This window comes from Saccoglossus kowalevskii, chromosome 14, assembly GCF_978046115.1.
Source record: "Saccoglossus kowalevskii chromosome 14, keSacKowa6.1, whole genome shotgun sequence".
Classification (NCBI taxonomy): domain Eukaryota; kingdom Metazoa; phylum Hemichordata; class Enteropneusta; family Harrimaniidae; genus Saccoglossus; species Saccoglossus kowalevskii.
In genome coordinates, this window is record NC_140654.1 from 4,742,661 (window position 1) to 4,769,528 (window position 26,868).

At 34.6% G+C, this 26,868-nt stretch overlaps 2 protein-coding genes across 2 annotated transcripts in view; one reads left to right on the plus strand and one right to left on the minus strand.

The window, feature by feature from the left end:
* Positions 1 to 2,730: 2,730 nt before the first annotated feature.
* Positions 2,731 to 10,113, minus strand: LOC100376612 (cytochrome b-c1 complex subunit 7-like). The gene is made up of 4 exons (XM_002732271.4): positions 9,996 to 10,113; positions 5,604 to 5,666; positions 3,712 to 3,881; positions 2,731 to 3,001 (listed from the first exon to the last, which is right to left on the minus strand). The coding sequence occupies exons 1-4, from the start codon at positions 10,024 to 10,026 to the stop codon at positions 2,924 to 2,926; spliced, it is 342 nt and encodes a 113-aa protein (XP_002732317.1). The 5' UTR covers positions 10,027 to 10,113; the 3' UTR covers positions 2,731 to 2,923.
* A 152-nt stretch (positions 10,114 to 10,265) lies between these two features.
* The window catches only part of LOC144346423 (uncharacterized), a 267,079-nt gene continuing 250,476 nt past the window's right edge, over positions 10,266 to 26,868 (plus strand). Inside the window, exons 1-5 of the mRNA XM_085507820.1 lie at positions 10,266 to 10,397; positions 14,662 to 14,824; positions 19,223 to 19,430; positions 21,522 to 21,627; positions 23,834 to 23,973. Coding sequence (XP_085363946.1) covers positions 10,372 to 10,397; positions 14,662 to 14,824; positions 19,223 to 19,430; positions 21,522 to 21,627; positions 23,834 to 23,973 — 643 coding nt within the window. The 5' untranslated portion in view covers positions 10,266 to 10,371. The remainder of the gene's footprint in view (positions 10,398 to 14,661; positions 14,825 to 19,222; positions 19,431 to 21,521; positions 21,628 to 23,833; positions 23,974 to 26,868) is intronic.

Here is a 26,868-nt window from a genome sequence, read left to right on the forward strand (position 1 = left end):
ATTACCATAAAAACTATCAGGTCTGTGCAGTGTCGTATGACATCTATGTACCAAGTTTCATTTGAAATGTGATGATTAGTACTTGAGATATCAGTGGAAAAACCGAAAATTGACTAATCATTATGCAAATTAGGTAATTAGTATCCACGGATTATTACCAAAAACTAATCAAAACCTAGCATTAGTTCAGAGCATCTATGTACCAAGTTTCATCAAAATCCAATGAGTGGTTGTTTAGATATCAGTGGAACAGTCATGGAACCACTAAAAAATAGCTAATTATCATGTAAATTAGGTAATTAATATGCACGGATTTTTACCAAAAATTAATCAAATCTGCGCATATGTTCAGAGCATCTATGTACCAAGTTTCATCAAAATCCAATGAGTGGTTCTTTAGATATCAGTGGAACAGTCATAGAACAGCTAAAAATTAGCTAATTATCATGCAAATTAGGTAATTAACGAGCATGGATTTTTACCAAAACCTAATCAAATCTGCGTATTGGCCCAGAGCATCTATGCACCAAGTTTCATCAAAAACCGATGTATGGTTCTTGAGATAGCAGTGGAACAGTCGGACACACATACACACATACACACACACATACACACATACAGACACACTAACTGCAAAGACTCCCATTTTGTGCTTCGCACATGGGAGTCAAAAACAGAAGAGCTATTTCGACCATTATGGTAGGTCGCTTGTTTTAAATCCACTTAATACAGATTCAAAAATACTTCTGTGGTCCCAAATATAAACATGTCATGTCACATTTATGATACATGTACCATTGCTGGAAATGAATTACTGTAAAACATGTTCTTTTTGCGAGCATGTCTTTTTAGTGAATTTAGCAAGAGAACTGATTTGCTAATTCAAGGTGTCGCTAATGACTTTATTATAAATTCAAAATGGCCAAGGCTTGGGGATTTGTATACAGTAATCCGGAACACAAAAATCTGGGGCGCTTCCTAATTCACTTGACAGTTTTTCTTTGTTTTTATCAAGGTGATAACTGCGCATTTGTTTTGGCACGCGACATAAGTATTGTGAAAACAGAAAATTAACAATGACAAGAGAGATTCGCTCAATCAACATTTTGCCATTACGTCATTTTACCACAATTCGCTAAAATTGCATGTCGCTTTTTCAACATGTTTTACAGTATCCCTTTTAACAAGTAGTATTCTACCATCTGTCTAGGTGTTTATATGTGAATAACATCCCATTAATTAAATCATGTGGTACCACAAATGTCATTTTGTATGAATTAAAGGAATTGTTAGAAAAACAGAATGTGGCTCTTCAACGGGTTACGAAATCTTGCACCTTGGCTTCAACCCAAGAGAAGACTGGGCAAACAATATAAAGCACCCATAAAGCTCCATAAATGTAGAATGCAATTTATGGATTTTCTAGATATTTCAACTTTTTATCAGTATTAGAGGTCATTAGGGGCTGGAAGATCTGGGTGGGGGCTTGTAGTTTCACCTTCATCAGTGCATCCGGAATGATTTCTCGGAGATGGCTGGACTGATTTTTTTGAAACTTGATTCAAAGACATAGTGGTTAACCATACACGTGCACGTCAATTTATTTTCCGATTTGATAAAATATGGCCGACTGGCGGCCATTTTTAATGCCAAAATTCAGTCAAATTCTGTCCATTGATATTTCTCAGAGATGTCTTGACTGATTTCAATGATACTAGGTACAAAGACAGTGAGGAGGTATACATATTCACATAAATTTATTTCCCGATTTGATAAAATATGGCTGCTTTGCAGCCATTTTGAATGTCAAAATCTTTCTACTTAATTTTATACATATACATTCAAACTTTATAATTCATAGCCAACTATAATCATATCTGACAAGTGGGGGCAGTGTCATCTTCAGACATTGGAATTGACATACATGTCAACCAGAAATGACCAATTTGTTTGCCCTTGTATGATAAACCAGTTACTTTTTTAATTTAAGTGGATAAACCAAAGAACACACAGCACTGACAAGGTAGATTACTTCCTGCCCATGGTGCATTGCTAAGACCTTTAAAGGATAATGCATCGGTTCACACAAGAGCTGCAGGCCCAAGTGGGGATCAAATACGAGAACTACCGGTAATACAGAACACAAGGTTATCAATCACATCTGGAGATAGTTCTGGCCAATCAATTTACTGTGTTGGTACAAATATTCCCATATATTCCCATGCTTTGTTTCAACTATTCACTAAATTTTTCCATATAAACTGATGAATATTTACAAGTACACTATGAACATGACAAGATTTGAGAGCCAGACAATTCTAGCTAGATCTATGAGCTTTGAGTTGAGAGTTTGAAACCCAGGCAGGCTTTGGGTGATGTTTCCAGTTATGTACAATGTAAAAAGACTGTCTCTAAAAATGTCATCACTCTTTTCTAGAAGGCCCTCTAGCGGGTGGGAAATATCTGTGTAATGCCCAGTACTGGGACAATCAAGATAATGCCCCAGAAGAAAAAGATTTGGATCACATGTAGCATTATAAGGTACTTGTGAACAGGGAAGGGAATTCCTTTTATCTAAAGCAATGTACAGTATTGTGCACACTTTGCAACATATACAAGCTACCATACTCAAAGAGGAGTACTGAGGGAATTTGTTTTAGCCAATATTTTGTGTTTTCAAAAATACCAGAAGCAATGTTTTAGGTGATAAAAAGTAAAATACTGATCAAATGTTTTGAAAACTCACTTTATTCTGATAAATAACAGAACACCAAATACTATTTGAAACTCCAAACCATGGTGATATATTGATAACTGAATTATGATAAAATTGAAGACTTAGAAACAAGATTATACAGGTCACTTTACTGTGACTTTCAGTCAGTAGATACAGCAAACAAGACAAGCAATTATGTGTATAGAATTAGTGTGAATCCCATTCTCTCTTCTCTTTCCATTCTTCTAAGACTTGTTGAACCAGTTCATTCAGATAAGGTTTATCCTACACAAGGGAAACAGAAGGTTATGATTTAGGCGAAAGACACTAAAGGAAAATCATCTTTAAAACTGACAAAAAATTAATTATTTGTAACAACTTTTTTAATGCAAAATATCAGAAGAACAAGCCCTATAGTTTTTGTGTATATCTACACACTTTCATGTGCTTTTCTGGCCACTTATACGATATTTGCACACATGTTTGTTTCTAGTTCATTTTTTCAATTCCAATGCAATTTGAGCAGCTGCCAAAGTTAATTTCGTGAAAACAAGCCTTTCATTTGTGAACGATATTTGTTCACGGTGATGAGGTGAACATAAAATAGCATGTTTCTGTCAACACCATAATGTTCTGAACACAAAAACTGTTTTCCTTTTGAGAACATGTTGGGCTGAAAGACGCATTTCTTTTTCAACTAATTTCATTGTCTATATATTGACAAAGTTATCAAAAAAATAAAATAAATATATGTAAATGCATGTACGCAACCAGTCACAATCTAGTAAACAAGAGCATGTATTACACTACATAGAAGTGTTGTTGTCAATCAGTTATGCTCCTAACACGCTCTGTTATTATCAATATAGCAAGATTTTGTTTCAAAGATTAATTTGAAAATAGCTGAACATTAGTTATTGTACTACAAGGTTTATCCTCTCACTGCTCATACTTCTTGAACAATACATAAACTTGTCACAGTATTCAAAACTTACATCTTCGAATTTTGTCCACTGATCCTGTGGTAGGACTCTATGTTTTAATGATAAATCTAATGCTCTTTTAATGCGGAACTGCCTGTCATCATACACATCTGGGGGTAAACGTCTAACAGCTTCTTTCACTTCTGGTAATGACTCTCTGACGAGATCATCTGACATCAAACCTAGGAGCAAACAAAACAGATATTTTAATAGACCTTAAATGAAATCAGTGTTCTTTGTTTCCATCCATTTTGTAGAAGTTGATCTGTAGAGAACTTTATTACAAATATATGGCTTTAGCAAATTAGAATGGCTTTGTATTATGCTTTTACATTTCAAATGTATTGATTATCGATGCTTAGGTGCAAAAAACTCTATTCTCTTTTAAAATTCACTTACAAGTGAAATTTAAATAATCTAAAAAACTATACATCTGACACCGAAAACAATAGAATTTAAAACTCCGTAGAGAATTGTTATTTAGAAATTGTGCATCATGTTTATATCACAATCAAACACTTCCCTTTGTTTACTTCAAGCGTAAACGTGTTTTAACGTGTAACCTGAATACTGGGTAGAATCCAACACATTGTGAAACATTTTTGTTGCCATTTGTGGCTGTTATTTCATATTAAATTATTACTATAAGCAGAGAAAAGACATATTATAACAATAAAGTTATCACAAGAATACTGCATGTAGTATGCACTTAAGCTGTATGGAAACGCAGCAATTTTGATTGGAAAACAGCATAATTTTTTTAAAATCAAGAAATTAGTTGTTTTCGAAAGATAAACTGAGCATTAAAATTGAACATTTTTTACAGTGATAACAGCTCATTGTCGAAAGAAAGTTTACCCATTCACGCTTAGCCACAATATTTGATTTTCATATGGAATTAATTTTTGCTGTTTTCGCAAATATACCTTTTTCCTATATTGTACATTTAACTTGTCTGAAATCAGTGAAAATAAACTCCATACAAAACACACAAAAAATCATTTTCAGCGAAAATTAATTGTAGCTAAAATAAAGTATTTTACAGTAGGCGTCAATGACTATGGAAAATGTAAATTAGACTCTAATCTTGGCGACATGAAAGATTTAAGTGTTCGAAAAATGATGCCTTTTCAAGAGATTATACAATACTTTTGTACATCTTGCACTATCTGATGAAATAATAATGGATATCACGATATTACATTATAACCGCATTAGCCTCAAAACAAATGTGGCACTCATCTGACCAAAAGAAAAGCTGTCTGAGGTTTGATCATGTGTACACCGTATTTCATTAAGCCACATGATATGCAAATTTTAAGCTTATAGCTCAAACTCAAGGCGCAACTCAAACTTACCAAGGTAAAACAAGTCATTTGTTTTTCTGTGATCACATTTTATTCGTGACGTTCACAATAGAGATCTTGGGACGTTAGATCAGGGCCGAATTGGCAAGTACCAAAATGTGTGTGTGAATGGTTGGCGCCGAGTCAGCACGTAAAAAAAAAAAAGATTTCAGTCTGATAAATGCTCGGGACCAAAAACACAACACGTACTGAGATTTGCTTCCTGAAGACTCAGTACAAGCCCTCGATGGTGAATTTAAGAGAACATGTACTTATTCATACTAGTATGACACGACGATGAAGGGAAGTACAGTGAACAAATAATTGTTTTTTGAATCTACTTTGCCGTTTATGTGCCTGATGACTAATAATAAATACCTTCACAGCAAATACATGTAATTTCAATATAGCAATTATTATCATCGTCATATGCATATCGTTTCCATGTTTGGCGACTGAGGATGTGATTCTGGCACTAGCCGAGTGGGTCCCGATAATGGAACCTGCGTGAACGCAGCAATTATTTTCAAAAAACAATAAGACCAGTACTGTACTCACCAAGTTGGTTATAACCTGCAGCACTAAAGTACCACTTTCGCATTCCCATCCAGAGTCTGGAAACTGCAATAATAAAAATACATCGCAATTTTAGTGAAGATAAAAAGTAAAATCGTACTTGGCCAATTTTCATTACGCATACGCTGTGTGGCGTGAACCTTGTTTTATGCTCTCTGCACGTAATAAGCTCTGTTATTATGTATCTTTTTTGGGGGATGTTCGGTGGCCGAGGGGGAAGACTGGTTAGTTGACGCTATGCAATTAGGTGCCGTATGCGAGTGCTAGTTTGAGTCATGCATGGAATACGCATTTACTTTGATTTGACGTAGTATTTACCATGCCATTTATTCAGTGTTATTTGCTTACTTTACTTTCTATGTCAGCAGCAACTATGAGTTTACTATTTCCTTATTGTATTGTTACATTCTGTATTATTACTGTAAATATGTATGGGGGAATGCAACGCTGAAAACATGATGAGTATGAGTGATCCACAATAGTCATGACCAGAGTAACAGAGTTGTAATTTATGTTGTGGAAATAGACCAAGTCATTGGGAGGGTGGTTTCATGTATTGTTTCATAATAAAATACACTACAAGTAACCTTGTTTATTTATATCTTCCAAAACAAACCTTTCTAATTAGTGGATTCACAGGATTTATGAATCATGAGATAAAGACGAAATGAAAAATAATTTCCACTTCATTATATCTTATTCAACTTATAATTCAAAAAGACAACATCTATATGAAAAAGCTTCAAAATTCATCTCAGATCATAAAATTTTACATTGCAAATGAAAAACAATGATAATTGTACTGAAGAAATTGCTCCAGTTTTGAGACGTTCAGATAGGCCTATGTTGCATACTGTAATATACAGTTTGAGTAAACAATACATTTTGCCGAAGATACCCACCGCACTCGACCGTGAAAGCGCCCAGGGGCCACAACTCAAATCAAAGAAAGCTTAGAAAGAACTCCCGTGTGCTGAGAGTATTGAAGACACATTAAAAATTAATTCAAAATTACTTGTACATGAGATATTGATAGAAAAGCTGAAAACTAATTATGTACATCAGGTAACTAATATGAACAGAACAGAACAAAAAAATTATGAATTATTATGCTAATTAGAGAATTAATATGAACAAATTTTAACTCAAAATTAATCAGGCCTGTCTATTGTCCTAGAGCATTTATGTACCAAATTTTATTCAAATGTGATGATCAGTAATTGAGATATCAGTGTTTATTAATTATGTTAATTAGGAGATTAATAAGCATAAATATTTACCAAAAACTAATTGGGTTTCTGCATAGTTCTCTTTAAAAGTTTCATTAAAATCCAATTTGTGGTTCTTTATATATCAGTGGAACATTATGCAAATTAGGTAATTAATATCCAATTAAAACTAATTAGGACTCTGCATAATCCTAGAAGATCTATGTAGCAAGTCTCATTGAAATATGATGAGTACTACTTGATATATCAAAAGCTGAAAATTAATTAATTATGCAAATTAGATAATTAATATGTACTCATATTACCCTAAAAACTATCAGGTTTGTGCAGTGTCCTATGACATCTATGTACCAAGTGTCATTGAAATGTGATGATTACTACTTGAAATATCAAAAGCTGAAAATTAATTAATTATGCAAATTAGCTAATTAATATATACTGATATTAGCCTAAAACTATCAGGTCTGTGCAGTGTCCTATGATGTCTATGTACCAAATTTCATTGAAATGTGATGATTACTACTTGAAATATCAAAAGCTGAAAATTAATTAATTATGCTAATTAGGTAATTAATATCTACTGATATTACCCAAAAAACTTTCAGGTTTGTGCAGTGTCCTATGACATCTATGTACCAAGTTTTATTGAAATGTGATGATTAGTACTTGAGATATCAGTGGAAAAGCCGAAAATTGATTAATCATTATGCAAATTAGGTAATTAATATTGCAGTTTTTTACTCAAAACTAATCAAATCTGCGCATTAGTTTGGAGCATCTGTGTGCCAAGTTTCATCAAAATCCAATGAGTGGTTCTTTAGATATCAGTGGAACAGTCATGAAACAGCCAAAAATCAGCTAATTATCATGCAAATTTGGTAATTAATATGTAACACAATGCGAAAGTGAAATATCGATGTCGAAGTATGATCTGTTGAAATTGATTTCAGCGAATAAACGACATGGTTTTTCAAAAAAAATGGTAACTGGTCATTTTTGAGAGGTAAACTGAATATGGCATGAAATATTTACCACATTTTACTTGTATTAACAGGTCATTGTCGAAGCGTAGTTTACGGTTGGTTACCATGGTCTACGCATTTACAACATATTCACAGTGATCGATATCCACGCTGTATCATATAAAAACGATTACCAAGATTCGTAACGCAAGACCAAGTTTTAAATTAGTTGCATTTTGAAAGGGTGGGCGCTTTGCCAAATGTGACCCTGAATATAAAAATTGCTCAAAAATTGGGGGGTGGGCGCTTGCCTGGGCATGGGCGCTAACACGGTCGAGTACAGTACTATCAAGGCACATTACTTAAAATGACATTTATCACCAATTATCTATCTATTGAAATTTCCTTTTAATATGTAAATTTAACTTCTAGATTACGCATGAAAATGTATTACAGCTAATGTAACAATGATCCTTTTAGCTGCAGTTCTGTAGCTCGCTTGGTTTCGCTGTCGGTTATGACGTTCGTCGTATTGTTAACGCGAGACCAGGGAGCTACTGTACAGTTCCATCCTATGCGCGTTACCCTATTTTACCAACCTGAAATCAGGTCGGGATGTAAACAGCCATTTTTAGCTCCGCTGTCGACTTTGTCGAGCGCAGCTTATCATATGAGTGATTGTCCGTCGTCGTCCGTCGTCTGTCGTCCGTGTCAATGTTTTACATTTTCGACTTCTTGAAAACTAGAGGCCTGAATGCTTTGATACTTGGTGTATATGTACTTTGGGTAGACCTCTCTCAGATTTGTTCATTTCATGATCATATCTTCAATTCTCTAATTTTGGTGAATATTTTTGTCATTATTGGTAAAAAGTGATATTTTCGACTTCTTGTTAAAAACCAAAAGTTCAATTGCTTTGATATTACATATATAGGTACTACATGTAGAGCTTTCTCAGATTTGTTCATTTCATGATGATATCTTAAATTCTCTAATTTTGGTGAATATTTTTGTCATTTTTGGTAGAAAGTGATATTTTCGACTTCTTGTTAAAAACCGCAAGTTCAATTGCTTTGATATTACATATATAGGTACTACATGTAGAGCTTTCTCAGATTTGTTCATTTCATGATGATATCTTAAATTCTCTAATTTTGGTGAATATTTTTGTCATTTTTGGTAGAAAGTGATATTTTCGACTTCTTGTTAAAAACTGTAAGTCAGATTGCTTTGATATTACATATATAGGTACTACATGTGGACCACTCTCAAATTTGTTCATTTCATAATGTCAAATGATATCTTTAATTTTCTAATTTTGGTGAATATTTGTCATTTTTGGTAAAAAGTGATATTTTCTTCTTGTTAAAAACCACAATCATTTATGGTCAAAAATGATATTTTTGAATTCTTGTTGAAAACAGCAAGTCCCATTGCATTGATACTATGCATATTGGTCATTTTCTAATGATATCTTCTGTTCTTTAATTGAAATGTGCATTGCTAACAGCGGAGCTATCTCAGCCGAGAGGCTGCTTGTTTTTATTATTTTCGCCTATAGCTCCCTGGTTTCGCCTTAATAACACGACGAACAAAATGACAGCGAAACCAAGCGAGCTACAGAACTACAGCTATGATTCCTTTCAAAAAGACATCACACAAACTGGGAAATAACATTTTTGCTGTTTCCCGTATTTGAAATAGAATAAATCTCGGTCAGTGGTACGAAAAATATCATTATTTTTATACTTTTTTATAGTTTTGAATGTTATGGGGAATTACAAAAGTTGAAAATCCAGTGAACAGAGTTCACCTGAGAGCTGAAAATAATCAACGCAAAGCATGAGAACCTTAAGAAAGGTCCATGTTCAAAGTGGGTTAGAATTCATGAACTATAACAAATGGAAAGCAATAACAGTACGAAACATGTAATGTATTTAGTTTATACCGCAAAGGGATGGGGTAGCACATAAACCCTCTGTAAGTATTGTCAACATTTAGTAGCAGTGACCTCCGGTAAACTTCACCCCATAAAACGTGCGCACGTACACGTCACGTAGACATATTTCTACGATGCTGACATTGACTATACTCAATTTATCGTAATACCACATTGTAATATAACCATATTTGTACACAGAGTGTCAATTTATAGACGATTTGATTAATATTTAGTTACTTACAAACGCCCGACTTCGTTGCCACTGCAGCCATTTTCTTTGCCGGTGCCGAAGGGCATTGTGGGCATGAATATTACCGGATATAAGCGAAAACCATAAGTTAATCATAATTATGACTATAAAACTCAAAAAATAATTTACTTTATGTTTTCTAGGTGAATAAGATAACTAATTTATAATTTTGAAACTAATATTTGGTTTATATTTATATTTGAGGTGCAAATCGCATTTATTTGGCAAGCTGCCTTTAATCTAGCATATATCGTCCAGTTAGGGGGCTCTTTCATGAAGCAATAATTTTCCCGAAAACAGAAGTTCGCAGCTTTGCGTCATTTTGTATCTATTGCTATTTGTGTATAATAACTATACCTGAATTACTATGGCAACGCCTATCCTCACAACAAGGTAAATGTATCTTATTCAAGTCGCTGCAAAATATGATTGACGTCGACTTGACCACATTTCGTGATACGGAAATGGAACAGTTGTGGCGTATACTTATATATTGAGAAAAGGGGCGGAACTTTTGAATTTGGTTTTCACCTCACATGTGAACAGTACTTGTCCAATATCATAATAAGACAGCAAACCTGTATTGAGGCGACTGAATTTGATTCAAGTCACTCAGTAACGCGCAGTCTGTACGTGAATCAAACTGGTGGGTGCACAATTGTGACATTTCTGTAATTTAGAAACTTTGGCACATTTTAAAAAACAAAATTGCAAAGAAAAAATTCTGCTCCTTCCAGTTCCAATAGCATGGATTTTTAACTAATTTAGTTCCATCTTTATAGGGAACAACTTTCTCTTGCGTGACACTATATTTTGAAAAAATGAACTAAATATTACACAATTTAAAATTGCTATTTTGAGGACAATCCCATAGAACACCATGACAAAGAATTATCGCATTTTTAACCTATCTAAGGTATTTCTAGAAATATTTTAAAATACATGTAATGCAAGACTTTATTTATTTTTTTCTAAATACATTTCAGTGTAAAAGACTAGATATAATAATTTTTTTTGATATTCAAATACAAATAAAATTACAAATGAATTTATAGATCTCAACGTCTTTGGTATATAAGAAATAAACAATTTTGGTAAGAGTAAGGGACGACGTCAAAAGATCGATGTCGGATAAAAAACTTAATTCCTTTAGTTTTTTTCCAACCCCCCCTACCCCCCACTGAAACTTAATTGATAAATATTGGTCATGGCGTCAGACGACATTAACCATTAAATACAAATTGATAATCGGACAGTTTTGCATAGCAGTTGGTTGTCGGGAGGGTGTAAAAAGATTTTACAAATGCACCTCATTATACGCACAGATTTACACTCGAACCAAACCATTTTTCTGTTGTTTTTTTTTTTCCTTTTTCAGTTATTTCTGTCCATGATTGGATAGAAAAAAAACGAACTACAAATACTCCAAGATTTTTTTGACTACATTAAAAAATAAAATCGTTTTTGTAGGATGGAAACTTTTTGAGGTCAAAACCCCCCACCCCCAAACTAAAGGAAATAAGTTTTTTATCCGACATCGATCTTTTGACGTCGTCCCTAAAGTCTGTGAATTTATTGATAAAATAAAAAGATTAGTCCATTTTTGACTATAGGGGGTGCAATCAAGGATGAAATGCTTTGCACCTTCTTAAAAAGTGAATTTGTGGTACCACATTATGGTCTCTTTTAATTCGTAAAGGTGTAGGCACTAATTGTGAATGAAAAAGTAATCCTGATATGATATGATATGTATATGATATATATGTGATATGAGATATGATATTATAGAATTTTATTCGGAACGTTAGGAACGTACCAAAGACACCTTGAGTAATGTCCTATAATAACAACATTCGAGACAACAAAACTTACAGAACAGGAATACAGAAAATAAATTTTGCAAAGATGCTAAGAATGAAAAAATCATTACTTGACAAAATATTAAGAAATAATTCATGCATGCTAAAATCTTCCAGCTTTGGGGCACAGATGTATAGAGCTGCAACGAATCTAGATCTTTGTTCTTTGATTTGGCAATTATTACAAAATAAAATGTAATGTTTCTCATCCCTTAATGCATTGCATTCATGGTGATTACAAGTATCCAATATAACTGGATTTAACCTAAGTCACCCAGAACTCTGTATGTTGTTCGCTGTTTTGAAATCATGGTAATCTGATATCAATATTGCATTATCAATATGTTACAAAAACAATATCGCTAGTTGGGTTGCTTATGCCAGTTTTCTTTGTGATCAATGAATTACTTTTTGATACATGATTTCTCCAAGTCACATGTTCATTGATTTCAATTCCAACAAATGTAGCAGATTCAACCTCAATTATGTATGAGTTGTGATGGATAGAGATAAGGTTCATTCATTGATGCACACTGCCACTTAAAAATAATAAAATTAGTTTTAGAACAATTTATGGTTAGCGAGTCATTCAAGTGAATATTAACATTTGTTAAATCTGTCCCTGGTGGATAACTGTGGAAAAAGGTTGGAATCATCAGTGATTAACAAAAATTCAAATAAGAACAAAGTTTGTATTCATTGATTTTCAAACAAAATCTGATGTAGCATATTTTTGAAAACATGTTAGTACATTATAAACTACAGGGAAAAAATGTAATATGGCAGTTGTGGTTGTGAATGCCCAGAAACTTATGTAATACGGTAGAAAACAATGCACCAAGAGGCGTTCTTTTTAAACGTTGTCACAGTTGCTCCCCCTGTATTCTATAATGATTTGATTTTTGACTCCCGTGTGCGAAGCACAAAAGGGAGTCTTTGCAGTTACCCTGTCTGTATGTCTATGTCTGTATGTCTGTATGTATGTATGTATGTATGTATGTATGTATGTATGTATGTATGTCACTTTTTTTGTTCCACCGTTATCTCAAGAACCACTAATCAAATTTTGGTAAAACTTGGTACATAGATGCTCTGGGATAATGCGCAGAGTTGATTAGGTTTTGGTAAAAATCTATGAATATTAATTACCTAATTTGCATGATAATTAGCTGATTTTTAGCTGTTCCAAGACTGTTCCACTGATATCTGAATAACCACTCATTGGATTTTGATGAAATTTGGCACATGGATACTCTGAACTAGTGCGCAGATTTGATTAGTTTTGGGTAAAAATCTATGAATATTAATTACCTAATTTGCATGATAATTAACTGATTTTAAGCTGTTCTATGACTGTTCCACTGATTTTTGAAGAACCACTCATTGGATTTCAATGAAACTTGGCACATGGATGCTCTGAACTAATGCGCAGATTTGATTAGTTTTGGGTAAAAATCTGTTAATATTATTAATTACCTAATTTACATAATGCTTAATCAATTTTCGGCTTTCCACTGATATCTCAAGTACTAATCATAACATTTCAATAAAACTTGGTACATAGGTGTCATATGACACTGCACATACATGATAGTTTTTAGGGTAATATCAGTACATATTAATTACCTAATTTGCATAATTAATTAATTTTCAGCTTTTGATATTTCGAGTAGTAATGATCACGTTTCAATGAAACTTAGTACATAGTTACTTGAGGACTGTGCAGAGACCTAATTAGTTTTTGGGTAAAAATTTGTGCATATTAATCACCTTATTAGCATAATTAATTAATTTTCAGCTTTTCACCTGATATCTCAAGTACTAATCATCACATTTCAATGAGACTTGCGACATAGATATTCTAGGACTATGCAGAGACCTGATTAATTTTGGGATAAATAAATAATTTTTTGCTGTTCTATGATGTCTAAAAACCACTCATTGGATTTCAATAAAACTTTTAAAGAGTACCCATCATATTTCAATGAACCTAAGACTGTGCACCATATTAGTTTTTAGTAAATATTTATGCTTCTTAATCACCTAATTAACATAATTAATTAATACTGATATCTCGAGTATTGATCATCACATTTGAATAAAACTTGGTACATAAATGCTCTAGGACAATAAACAGTCTGATTAATTTTGGGTTAAAATCTGTTCATATTAATTCTCTAATTAGCATAATAATTAATATTTTTTTGGTTCTAATCACATTTCAATGAAACTTGGTACATTGTGCAGGGGTTATTAGTTTTACACTTAAATCTGTTCATATTAGTTACCTTATTTGCATAATTAGTTTTCAGCTATTCCATCAATATCTCAAGTATAAGTAATTTTGAATTAATTTTTAATGTGTCTCCAAAACTCTCAGCACACGGGAGTTCTTTCTAAGCTTTCTTTGATCATATACTTGCATGGGACACAATGATCGCATAACTAGACCCAAATCCTAATAGAATAATTGTTTAGTTGATTCTTATTTTTATTGCATGATGCTTGGTAATATATTACCATAAAATCTGTATTAGAAACCGCATTCCTAATATAAGCCGCACCCATTCTTTTTGAACAATTGAGACCCAAAAATTCATCATTTCTCATATGTGTAGATGCTCTAATAGAAGCTGCACCCCTCTGTTGCATTGTACAATAATAGAAGCCGGGGCTTTTAATACAGATTTTACAGTAGTTAATACACTGTTCCAAAATTTTCACCTGAAAGAACAGGGGAATAATTTCACACTATGAGATGCGTGGTCAATAGTTTTTTTCTATTTATATTTCAACAGGGAGTTACGAAATGAAGATACTGGAATTGACATTACAGTACCCACATACAAAGAGATTCCAGGATTATTGAGTACTACTGCAGAATATCATGTTATTGTTATATCCAAACTATCATACTTCAAAACACCCAAACATAAAGATAATGATATTGTACAGTTCATGGTAAGAATAAAATTGTAACAATTTCATTCATTGTTTTTGGTGCAGATGAGTTTATTTGGCATTGATATTTCACGATGTTGATTGATTTGTAGATACAAAAGATTAAAAAGATAAATATGCATGATAATCACAAAATGTTGGTGGTACTGATTAACTTAGCTAAGTGATAGTTTGACATGTTTGTGAAATGAACATGCGTTCAATAAGTTGTTAATAAATAACTTCTATGATATCAATAAAGAGCCATTGCTTGAAACGTCTAGCTATTGTTAATAGTTACTTAAGACTACCATTATCAAATATTATCTACTGGTATATATCATGCATTAAATAATCTTTTTAAAATTATATCAAAATGCTTGCAAGATTCTATAATTTGTTTTATTTCAATGTTAATTGGAATATAGATTGTTGATCCATGATTTTCATCTTTAATCAACATTTTTCCTGAAACAAGGAGATTCTTCACAGAAATATTCTGTGGAAGATGGCATTCTCTTAGTGGCAGTAAAAGGACATGGGATTCTGTTTAGAGATAACCAAATAAATTAATAAGATTATAACTGTGATCATGCCACACAATTCTGTCTATTATTTTACAAAATAAATTAAATAATTATGTCTGTTTGGTTCAAAAGTACCAGACAAATTATATTAAAATATGTATATGTGATCACTCTATACATATCTAACTAAAAGGGATACCGTAGTTGTCCGGGTAAGCGCCCAGGGTCCTGAACATGGAAAATTGCCAAAAAATAGGATTAGGCATATGCCCGGACATCACCTGCAATGAAACGAAAATTGACAACATGTCATCGGCGTGACATTGCAAAATTGCTGGCCCCAGTTATGGATTTGCAAGCTGCTACCAAATATTTTATGAAGCCAAAACATCGTGCTTTCAACCACTTTCCTAGGTACGAGTTGTTACAATATTGCAACTTTGGTTTCATTGTTGATGACGCTAAAGCCGAACGAGTGCGACACATGCTTTGTGTTCTCCATACTGTAAGATTTGCTTGAACTGTTTCTAAGGAAACAAACCAAACGGCCCTTTTCAAAATGAGAACTACTGTTTCTGCTTCAATGTACATTTCGTTCATCCATCCTTTATTTTTCAAGATTTTTTATCAGAATCACAACAGACTGCAAGGATTTCTTAAATTTTTTTTATTGCAAGTGTAGAACATGACCTCAATTTTTTTATTTTATCAAAATTGTAGGGTGGGCGTTTGCCCGGCATGGGTGCTTACCCGGACAACTATGGTAATAAGATTGTTGCAGTGCTTTTATCATCAGATACGAATTTATGTTCAAAGTTTTATGTTATGTACCGTAAACTTATGTATACGCCACAGCTACAATGAATTTATTTATAAGCTAGTCTTTTTTATATATATATATTTTTTTCTCTTTGTTTATATATATTGTTTTGTTGTTGTTGTTGTTTTTGTTTTTAATATGGGATGTACGAACTTTTCCACTTTATATCCTGCAATGAAAATTTAATAATAATAATAATAATAATTGTGAAAATTGTTAAACCAAAATTTTGATGAAAAAAAAATATGGCATTCAAAAGGTCAATATCTCGGAAAATATGAATTGGATTGACACTTGTAATTCACTGGTTTCTCTCATAAATATTGTGTCAACCACAGGGGAATTCAAACACTGACTTACTCCTCAAGTGAAAATACCAAAGATACCAAGTTCTATTATATTATTATACTTCTTGCTGCGAAAATACTAGAATTTAGCAGCGCAAAAAAAACGAACATGGACATGTTCAAAAAGTATTATTGACCAATTTGAATTGGTTAATATAATGTCTTCCTTATTTGGAAATTGTGCATCTTTTGTATGCTACATTAAAGTGCTTTTCTTTACATCAGACTCGGATTCAGCAACACTTTGGTACATGTAATAGAATCTCATAGCAGGCAAAGTATAATAATAATGTTAAAAATTTTCATGATTCCAGAATTTATGGCATTCGTGAATATAAAAATTTTAGGGCTAACACAGAAATTTGTAATGCTACAAAATTTCATGATTCGCCTCTCACTAAATTAAACAAGTAATCTGTAGAAGGCTGTGTGGGTAATATTTTTATATTGATTTTTGTTGCATTTGCAGCAAATAGTTACCAAACAATGAGAAATCTATTGGATTGGATTTACCTCTCAGCTGGCTTCAAATACATAGTTCAAGCCTGTCTAACCGGTACTTATACCAGGATTTAGCTACAGAACATAGACAGTCTGTGGTTACAGCTTCATGTTCCGAGTAATCGCAAGAAATTGACATTACAATAGAAAAATAAAAGACTGGCACTCCAATGCAATTAATCCTTGGATTGAAACGTAGACTTTGAAGTCAATGGTGTAAGCAATGAATAACTTCAAGTTGGCATAGAGACGACATAGTTTATTTAACCAGTGCTGAACTAGAAGCTGAAATTATAATTAAGTTCGTTGTCATATAATTTGTTTATTTCAATTTCTCCTGAGAAGTCAAATAGAATACATCGGTGAATGGATGTTTTGGGGGTGTAGTTTACACTGTGTATGGAATGGTAGGGTTGGGTGTCATATAATTTGTTCATTTCCAACTCTCATGAAGTCACATAGAATTTCATTTAATTATTTTCGTTTTCAAGCATCACGTGTGAATCCAATTTTCACTGTGCTGTGTCAAGTCTCAATGGGGTATGTAGGAAATGGCATTTTCACTGGAATTTATTTTAGCGGAAAAATGTTTACAGTGAAAATGAAGTATTTCACATTATTACATATGTACTGCAGTTTATTTTGATTCGTCCCTGAAATCAAAATCGGTATTTCCACACCACATATGCAAATGAGGTCTTGGAGCAAACAAATTAGTCCTTTCAAGAGTAGCGTTTTTCGAAACATAGCAGAAATAAACAATATTTAGAAGTACGATATTTTACGCTTGGGTACATGGATATACTTGCCGAGTGAAATGAAATTTGAACAAGAATAATGGTACTTCTAGGCAGTCACTTATTTTGACTAAAACTATTAAATTTGCATGTCACCCATGCAATAATGTTTTCGGTATTTTCACGGTCGATATGCAAATGAACATGGTATTGGCGATCCGCTCCACTGGGATTGCTCTTACAGCCAATACAAAGTCAGCTTGGACGTTCAGTTGCGAGACGTAACAAAAAAAACGCAGCCAGTGATACATTTTGAAAATAAAAATACAAAATAAACGCAATCAGAGGCGCCCGGTTTTAGTTAGGATGTTTCTGCTGGCGACGTTGCGACGTTACCCAGTTACAAATAAAGATTACCAACGCCAAATGAACAACATTTTAACCGGTAATGAAGATTCATTCAATCCACGGCTAACAAGTTACATCACAAGCGAAGTTGTAGCGTGCGGCTCAGTGACGACCGCTGTCGACGAAAGTCATCCCGTCAGTGGAGTACCGCAGTAGCATGGCATGTTTGCCAATGCAAAATTCTGTGGAGAAACTTTTAACTTCAACATAAATTTGTGTCAACCCTTCACCATTGTATTCAAACGAATCTCGTGGTGTGCCGTTCTTCTTCAAACCCGACATTCAATCAATAGGGGAGTTTCAGTTAAAAAAAACATCGCAAATCATGCAAATTCAACATTTTCAAACCAGTATACTAAAACAGAAATGCTAAGTAATGCAAAAGAAGGATAGATGTTACTTGTCAGTATACACATCTCTGTTGATACTATCCCTCACATATTCTACCCCCAATTATTCCTGCGTAAAATGGACTAGCCTCTTTCTTGTTGACATTCAGAGTAAAATCACGTGACAGGCTGTTAAAATTGGCTGTTGCATACACTTTCGCCGGTCTGGAAAATGTGTTTAATTAGCTCTCATTCAAGCAACAATGCAGATTTCCCAGTTGGGGTGAAACTATTGGACTCTGCCATTAAAAAATAGGGGTGTTTTGAGAAAAAAACGAATAACCCTGGAGTGCACACAACACACTGAATTTCGGAACAAATCTTGCATTATTTACAGCAGCAGAATACCACAGAAATATCAGACGAAACATGGAAACACTATATATTGTATTTCGGCCTGAACCCTCTCTATTGCAATCCCATTTTCAACCTTGGTATCACCCACCCCTGAAAACAAATTCTTAATACCACGCTGAAGCGTTTGGTAATCAGCTTACAGCAGACAGTATATGGATTTCTTTGACTCCTGCTATGCATTGAAATTGAATTGAAAAGTAATAAAAGTACAGCAAATAAAGCAAATTAAAGTGCTTACGCAAATACATTAACTGAATCATATCTAAGATGTAGAAACTATTTAATTCAACTAAAGATTCATAATTTATACAAATCTTGCTATTATATACCTAGGTTCCTAAAAAATACGGTGATTTTGAAGAGCTACATAAGACCTTGGATGAGATGTACTCTGGGACAGCTTTCCCAGAACTACCGAAGAAAACATTGTTAATTAAAGACAGTACTGTGCAAGAAAGAAGAAGATGCTTTGATCGTCTTATGGTGTTTATTGCAGAAAATCACAAAGTTTGTTGTTCCCCACCAGTCTTGGAGTTCCTTGGTGAGTGTAAAATGCTCTTTATTACAATGCAAATTGAATACATGCTTTAGAATAAGATGTGCTGAGGGTAATTTGCAGTCTAATGGGGATTGTTTTGAACTTAAACTTTTAACAGACCATTTACATCACTTGTGTATTTGTCAGTAGTAGACTCAAAATTACATAATTTCATGGAAGCCTGGCGAGTTACCAATTTTAAGACTTGGTCATCTGTGGTAATATGAATAATCCATCAGGTTTAGTATGAACTTAAAGCCATGTCAGAAAGTATGAACACAAATAAAAAAAAGTCATAACATTGAACAAAGTGTAATTTTGCTGTAAATTTCTAGTTGTCCATTTCCGCAACTACATTAAAAAAAATGGTAGCCCTAGCACTAGGACAAGTCTATGGGCCTTGGGCTTCTCTTAATTTAGATTTTAATTGTATTCACTCAGGCATCAATATTGTCAGTTATATATAAAATATGATCTTCCAAGACATCATTTGTCTGATGTAAGAATAAAGTATGTGGGCTGTAATATTTTTATTACACGATAATATTTCAGTTGATATTCATGAATTTACATCTCCAAAACAATCACATATATACATCACTGGTTAACAGTTTAGCCAAAGATCTTTCATCTTGAAAAAATGTTAACGATGGTCAATGCAAATGGCCGCTCCATTACATGTTTCACTGAAATGCCCATAATGCTCGTATTCTAAATCATGTAATTTAATTTGAGTGAAAGTAACGTTAGGAATGTCTGTTGCTACACCCAACTAAAACCTTCCCATGGGAAAGATTTAGGCAAGTGGGTGATCTTTTGGGGGCCAAACAGTTGTTCATTTATAAGCAAGTTACAAAAAATGTGTTTTGTGAGCATGAAAACCATGGATTTTAGGTATTCAGACCAAAACAATTCATAGGCCTAAAGTAATATGACAGAACCCCCACTTTTTCGTTGTGTATGGAAGTTAGTTTCACAAGTGATGCGGTGTATCCTGCGGCTGTATTTTTACGACAGTGGCCGTCGCTGAGCTGCACACTACAATTTTGTTTGTGATTTTGCTTGCTGGTTGTGGATTGACTGAGTCTTGGTTACCTGTTGCTCATTTGGCATTGGTAATCTTTATTTAAAACTGAGTAACGCCGCAACATCACCAGCAGAAACCTTCTGGTATCTCGATGTTGATTGTTGCGGCTCCATAATTATCGCTGATTTTACTGCTGGTGGATTTTCCGAGAGTCCTTCAAGGTTTATAAAACTCAGTTTCCAGGTGGTCAACCTACATTAAGTTCTCCCAATCGTAGTATTCCATGTGATGCACAACTAACATGCCAAAAATGATGCTGAACGATTTGAACCCGATAAAAATAGCAGACGAAAATATGTTCACAAAATAAAAATAGTCCGATAGCCAATGGAAATACCATGTTCATTTGCATATCGACTTTGAAAATACCGAAAACATTATTGCATGGGTGATATGCAAATTAGTTTGGGCCAAAATAAGTGACTGCCTAAAAGTACCATTACTGTTGTTCAAATTTCATTTCACTCGGCAAGTATATTCATGTACCCCAAGGGAAAGATATCGTACTTCTAAATATTGTTTATTTCTGCTATGTTTCGAAATGGTTCTCCTGAAAGGATTACGGTACTTTGTTTGCTCTCGGACCTCATTTGCATATGAGGTGTGGAAATACCGATTTTGATTTCAGGGACGAATCCAAAATAAACTGCAGTACATATGTAATAATAAAAAGAACATTACAAACAGATCAAGTTCAGCTGTACAGTGTTTATATCCTTTATGTGGGAACCACCTGAATTGTTCCTGGGTGTGGTATCTGACAAATATGGTATTAAACTTTTTAGGAGTATACATGTTTTGGACAAGTATAAGAAAGTTAAAATTAGTAACTGTGATTTGGATTTGTTATTTTTTTTTTTTACACTTTTGAAAGTGTGAAATATCAGATGTTGGATACATAAGATAAATTACTATAAATATGAAACATTAGTTTTATTTCTCCTCTAACAGGAGTGCAGATGTCTATTTATATCCCCAAAATTAAGTTATTTATTTTGTATCTAAAGGTGTGAATCCAATTAAAGCTGGCAGATATCGCAAAAATATTGATGTTGATGTAAAGCCAAAGAAATCACAAGAAACAACTGAAAAAGATGAAGGAACTGTGAAACAGTAAGTAATTGAATGTAACATACTTGAAACTAGCATTTCTATTGTTTTCCACACAACAATATACACCATTCACATTGAAAATATTAATCATGCGAAACTAAAATTTCCACTGTTTGAACTACTTGTTGCATACAATGTATTAATTAAGTAAAAACTTTGCAGCGTTTTTGGGTGATTACTGGTTCAAGCTTGGTATTTGCCTTAGCACATGGCCAACAGTCCTCGACCAATCAGAGTTGCGATAAAGTGTGGTTCTATTTCACCACAAATTCACTTAGATCACGGCTGAAAAAACGCAAGTTTGATTGCTGTAGTATTGGAATGAAACGTGGATAAAACCCTAATTATGAAAGCATGTCAGACGAGCGTCACCCCAAGAAACTACTGTTCGGGGAGCTATAGCAAGATAAACGCTCCCAAGGCAGCCAGAAAAAACGTTTCAAGGACATGCTGAAAGCCTCACTGCAGCTTTCAATGTTGGCCAGGGCTTGTAGGAGCAGGCAGCCCAAGACAGAGGAGCATGACGATCAGCTATACACAATCCTCACCTAAGGCTTTCAACATCGGCTAGGGCTTGTAGGAGCAGGCAGCCCAAGACAGAGGAGCATGACGATCAGCTATACACAATCCTCACCTAAGGCTTTCAACATCGGCCAGGGCACGTGGGAGCAGGCAGCCCAAGACAGAGGAGCATGGCAATCAGCTGTACACAAGGGTGCCAAAGCATGCAAAGCCAACAGGATTGCTATTGCTGAAGACCGAAGGGAAACCAGAAAGAGCAGAGCCATCAACCCTGCAACAGCTGCCACCATTCCCTGTTCGTACTGCCAGAGACTCTTCTGGGCGCAGATTGGCCTCACCAGTCATCTGCGGACCCATAGAGCATGACTTCCCCAACCCCAATTCGTCGCATCGACGGACAAACAACAAACATGAACACACATTGGATGATGAGTATTACTATCCAATCGCATGTATTTATTTATCAATACGACCTAAACAGAAAAGTTTTCACATGGTCTCCATGTAACACATTAACACAAAGATTCTATCGCTGATTTCATCATGTATACAACTGTATTAATCCAATTGATTTACTTTCCACATAGTATTATGACATAGATATCGTCTCAAATAATCCTAGTTTGAGAGAAACAAAAACGATGATACAGCACAATGTTTTGTGTCATTTTGTACTGTACTGTCTATTTTACATTCTATGCTTGTGTGTGACTTACTGTCACTGCAAAAAAGAATGGAATGGCAATATTGTGAGACACTGACGATATAGCTACACAAAGTGTTGCCACAGGCTGCATTGTAAGCAATATTATGATTAGCAAATCAGTCTCATACTGTGATATTGCCATTCCATCCATTCTTGCATGAATAATATATTATTGCATCACTTCAGAATTTTTATACTCAACTTACCATAAAGTAAACGGATATTGCATCATTTGTTTGTTATCAAGGTTGCTATAGTTATGCTATGTTCAAGTTCAACATGTCAGCAATGAAGTGTTATTCTGGTGCATGACTTATGTTATTGACAATGATAACTTTATCAGTGTTATGTTATTATTAAAAGAAAATAGTTTCTATTATATTTTATAACACATCACTCGTTAATACTGTGCTGTAATTGGTCAAAACAGGATCACGTGTTATTGGCTAAATTACCATAGTAGCGCCAGGGAAATTACTAGTTCCCTAGGGAGACTAGTACATCAACTAGTGCCCGGGGATGACGTCACTTGTCACATGATCGTGTGATTTCCAATATGTCGTCTGCTAGTTTGGTCGCTGATATCGATCGTCCGCTTCGAAAGACTGGACGATTTAGCTTCAGTTCAGAAGAAGAACTTGACACACTAGTAGAAAATAAAGATGCACCGAAGACGAAGGACGCAATCAGGTTTTCTAGAAGCGTCTTTACATCATTTCGTGAAGAAATCGGCACACTGCTAGCAGACGTTGAGAATGTGTTATAAAACACATATTGCATGGTCTAATACGGGCACTAGTATACCCTCGGGGTTGTGGGGTACCAATAATACCTGCTATTTTCTACGGGCTGTGGCCTCGTGAAATAGCAGGTATTGTTGGTACCCCACAACCCCGAGGAGGAAATAGACGTATACTAGTGCCCTCATGGCCATGCAATATGTGCTTAATTATGACAATATATGTATGAACTTTTCAGACCAGGTGATAATGATAAAGATTTATTTGGTGAAGGAGAAGATGGTGATGACACTGATTTATTTTTTGACACCAGAGTGACAAAAGAGGATAGTGATGATCTGTTTTTACCAACATCAAAGTTGACGAATCCTGAAAAAGGTAGACAGTTTTTGTTATTATTAAATCATATTTTGAATCCCTGTATTTAAACTAGTATAGGCCTGCCCTGTCATTATAAATGGCAAGATATCACCTTAATCCTGGCCGAGGTCTAACCTGACCTGACCTGGCCGAGGTCTAACCTGACCTGGCCGAGGTCTAACCTGACCTGGCCGAGGTCTAACCTGACCTGGCGAGGTCTCATCTGGCCTGGGTGAGGTCTCATCTGACCTGGCTGAGGTCTCATCTGGCCTGGGTGAGGTCTCATCTGACCTGGCTGAGGTCTCATCTGACCTGGCTGAGGTCTAACCTGACCTGGCGAGGTCTCATCAAACCTGGGTGAGGTCTCATCAAACCTGGCTGAGGTTTCACCTGACCTGGCGAGGTCTCACCTGACCTGGCGAGGTCTCACCTGACCTGGACGAGGTCTCATCTAACCTGGCAGAGGTCTAACCTGACCTGGCGAGGTCTCATCTGACCTGGCGAGGTCTCATCTGACCTGGCGAGGTCTCACCTGACCTGGCGAGGTCTCATCAAACCTGGGTGAGGTCTCATCTGACCTGGACGATCACCTAGGTAACCTTGAGAATCTCGTCTTACCTGGAACGACCTTACCTTACCTGACCCGACCTTATGTTTTCTTGCATGCCTGACTGGAGTTGAACTTGCTTGACCTGGCGATATATCACATGACCTGGCAAATCAACAATTAAAGATAAACGGTATATTGTGTAATTGTTCATTTTAGCTTTCAAGCTGTGACCGAGCAATTTTGGTCTTATGAAACCAATTTATTAAACATGGCAACCATGTCATTTCAGCCATCAATTCAATTATTGTCAATTTTGACAAGCAATTTTGGTCAACAAACTATTTTGGCCAACGAGCTGTTTTAAACTCATGCCATTTTGGCCGTCAAGTCAAAAGTTTGATCAACAAGCCTATTTGGTCACCATGCTATTTTGGCCATAGAACCATTAAATCATCAAACCACTTTGTTCAACAAGCCGTTTGATGTCCATGCCATTTTGGTCAACAAGCCATTTTGGACTCCATGCCATTTTGGCCAACAAGCCATTTCAGTTTCCATCCTGTTTTGGTCAACAAGCCATTTTGGACTCTATGCCATTTTGGCCAATAAGTCATTTTCATTTCCATGCCATTTTGGCCAACAAGCCATATTGGTTTCCTTGCCATTTTGGACTCCATGCCATTTTGGCCAACAAGCCATTTTGGTCAACATGCCATTTTGGCCAACAAGCCATTTTGGTCAACAAGCAATTTTGGTTTTCTTGCCATTTTGGTCAACAAGCCATTTTGGTCTCCATGCCATTTTGGCCAACAAGACTTTTTGATTGTTTAATCCTAAAACTACTGAGAACTTGATGCAATTTGGTGAAGATCTTAGAAGAAAAGAAGAGAAATTCAAATGTTGATTAAGTAAGTTATCATGATTATTTTTCATTTATCTAAAATAGTACTTCAGGCTTTGCTGATAATTTCTTGCATATCTTCAACATATTGTCTGAATTGATAGAAATCTCTTTGAAAACATGCTTTATTGGTATTTAAAGAAAAAAAAAACATTTCCATTTTAAATTATTTTATAAATTCATATGAGAGAATGAATTCAAAGTTATAAATTCATTCACTTTTGAGTAACGATAAAAATGGGATACTAATACCGAGGGTAATATTTGTTAATAGAAAAATGGATTTGAATATGTAGAAAATGAAGAAGAGAAACATTTTCTGAAATTGAAGTTCCTATCTGTTAATAGGTATGTGCATATGACTGATTATTATCTTTCTAAATTAGTGTTTTATCACTTCTTTTATGAAAGATTTATCATATTTATTAATGTAACATTGACAGCAACCCAAAGTGGCATATTAGATAAAGAATCGATTCTGTGTGAAATGGTGCACAAATTATCACGGGTAGATTTGACTTTGAATTTAATACAGCATTGTAGAGGAGGTCAGTGATAATGAAATGGCTAGCAGGGTTTTTTCTAAACCTGGGAACGGGTGCAGCACCATGATGCTGGCACCCTCTTACCGTATTGCCAATTGAACTTTCAAGTCATAAATATATTTTTTGAGCCACCCACTTCCGTGCTGCCGTACAACATGAAAACTGTCCGCAGATATATTTTTCTCCATAAAAACTTCCCAGCAACACCAGTTGACAATGGACACCAAATACACTAAAATTATTCCAAAAATATTTCAATGATGATAGATGCACCATCAAAAAGGGGCCGAAACTTTTCGATATGATGTTTCCAGGTCGATCTGCCATGTTGTTTCTGTGCTAGCTACTATGTTTTTCACTTCTATATAAGCAGATTAATTTTACATTGAAATATTTAAAATAAAAATTAAATTAATTAAAGTAGTTAAATCTTAGCTAGTAGAATGGCATAATTAATATTCAATCCTAATTTGTGTCTGTGATGATGCCGTTTATGATGATTCCCCTCCCCTCAAATAGTTGAATCCTAATTTGTGTCTGTGTTGCTTAAAAATGGTGCCATTTATTATGATTCCCCTCCCCTCAAATATCAAATCCTAATTTGTGTCTGTGTTGCTTTAAAATGATGCTATTTATGATGATTCCCCTCCCTTCAAATATCAAATGGCCCAATTCTAATTAGTATCTGTGTTGCTTGAATATGGTGCCATTTATGATTCCCCTCCTCTCAAATATCAAATGGTTCAAACCTAATTTGTGTCTGTGTTGCTCAATGATGCCATTTATGATGATTTCTCTCCCCCTCTAATATCTTATTCTTTGCCTTTGAATGCGGTACTTTTTCTCGGCAAAATATATTGTGCATGTTTATATGTATTTCTCCATTTCAAGTTTTCACAAGTCTGTCCACAGAGTCA

Bases quoted from the DNA above. Each gene is read 5' to 3' on its own strand.
- LOC100376612 (XM_002732271.4), bottom strand. From the start codon at position 10,026: ATGGCTGCAGTGGCAACGAAGTCGGGCGTTT. The intron at 5,667-9,995 runs GTAAGTAACTAA...TTATTATTGCAG, and splicing joins GGCAACGAAGTCGGGCGTTT to TTTCCAGACTCTGGATGGGA. The intron at 3,882-5,603 runs GTGAGTACAGTA...GTTTGCTCCTAG, and splicing joins TGCAGGTTATAACCAACTTG to GTTTGATGTCAGATGATCTC.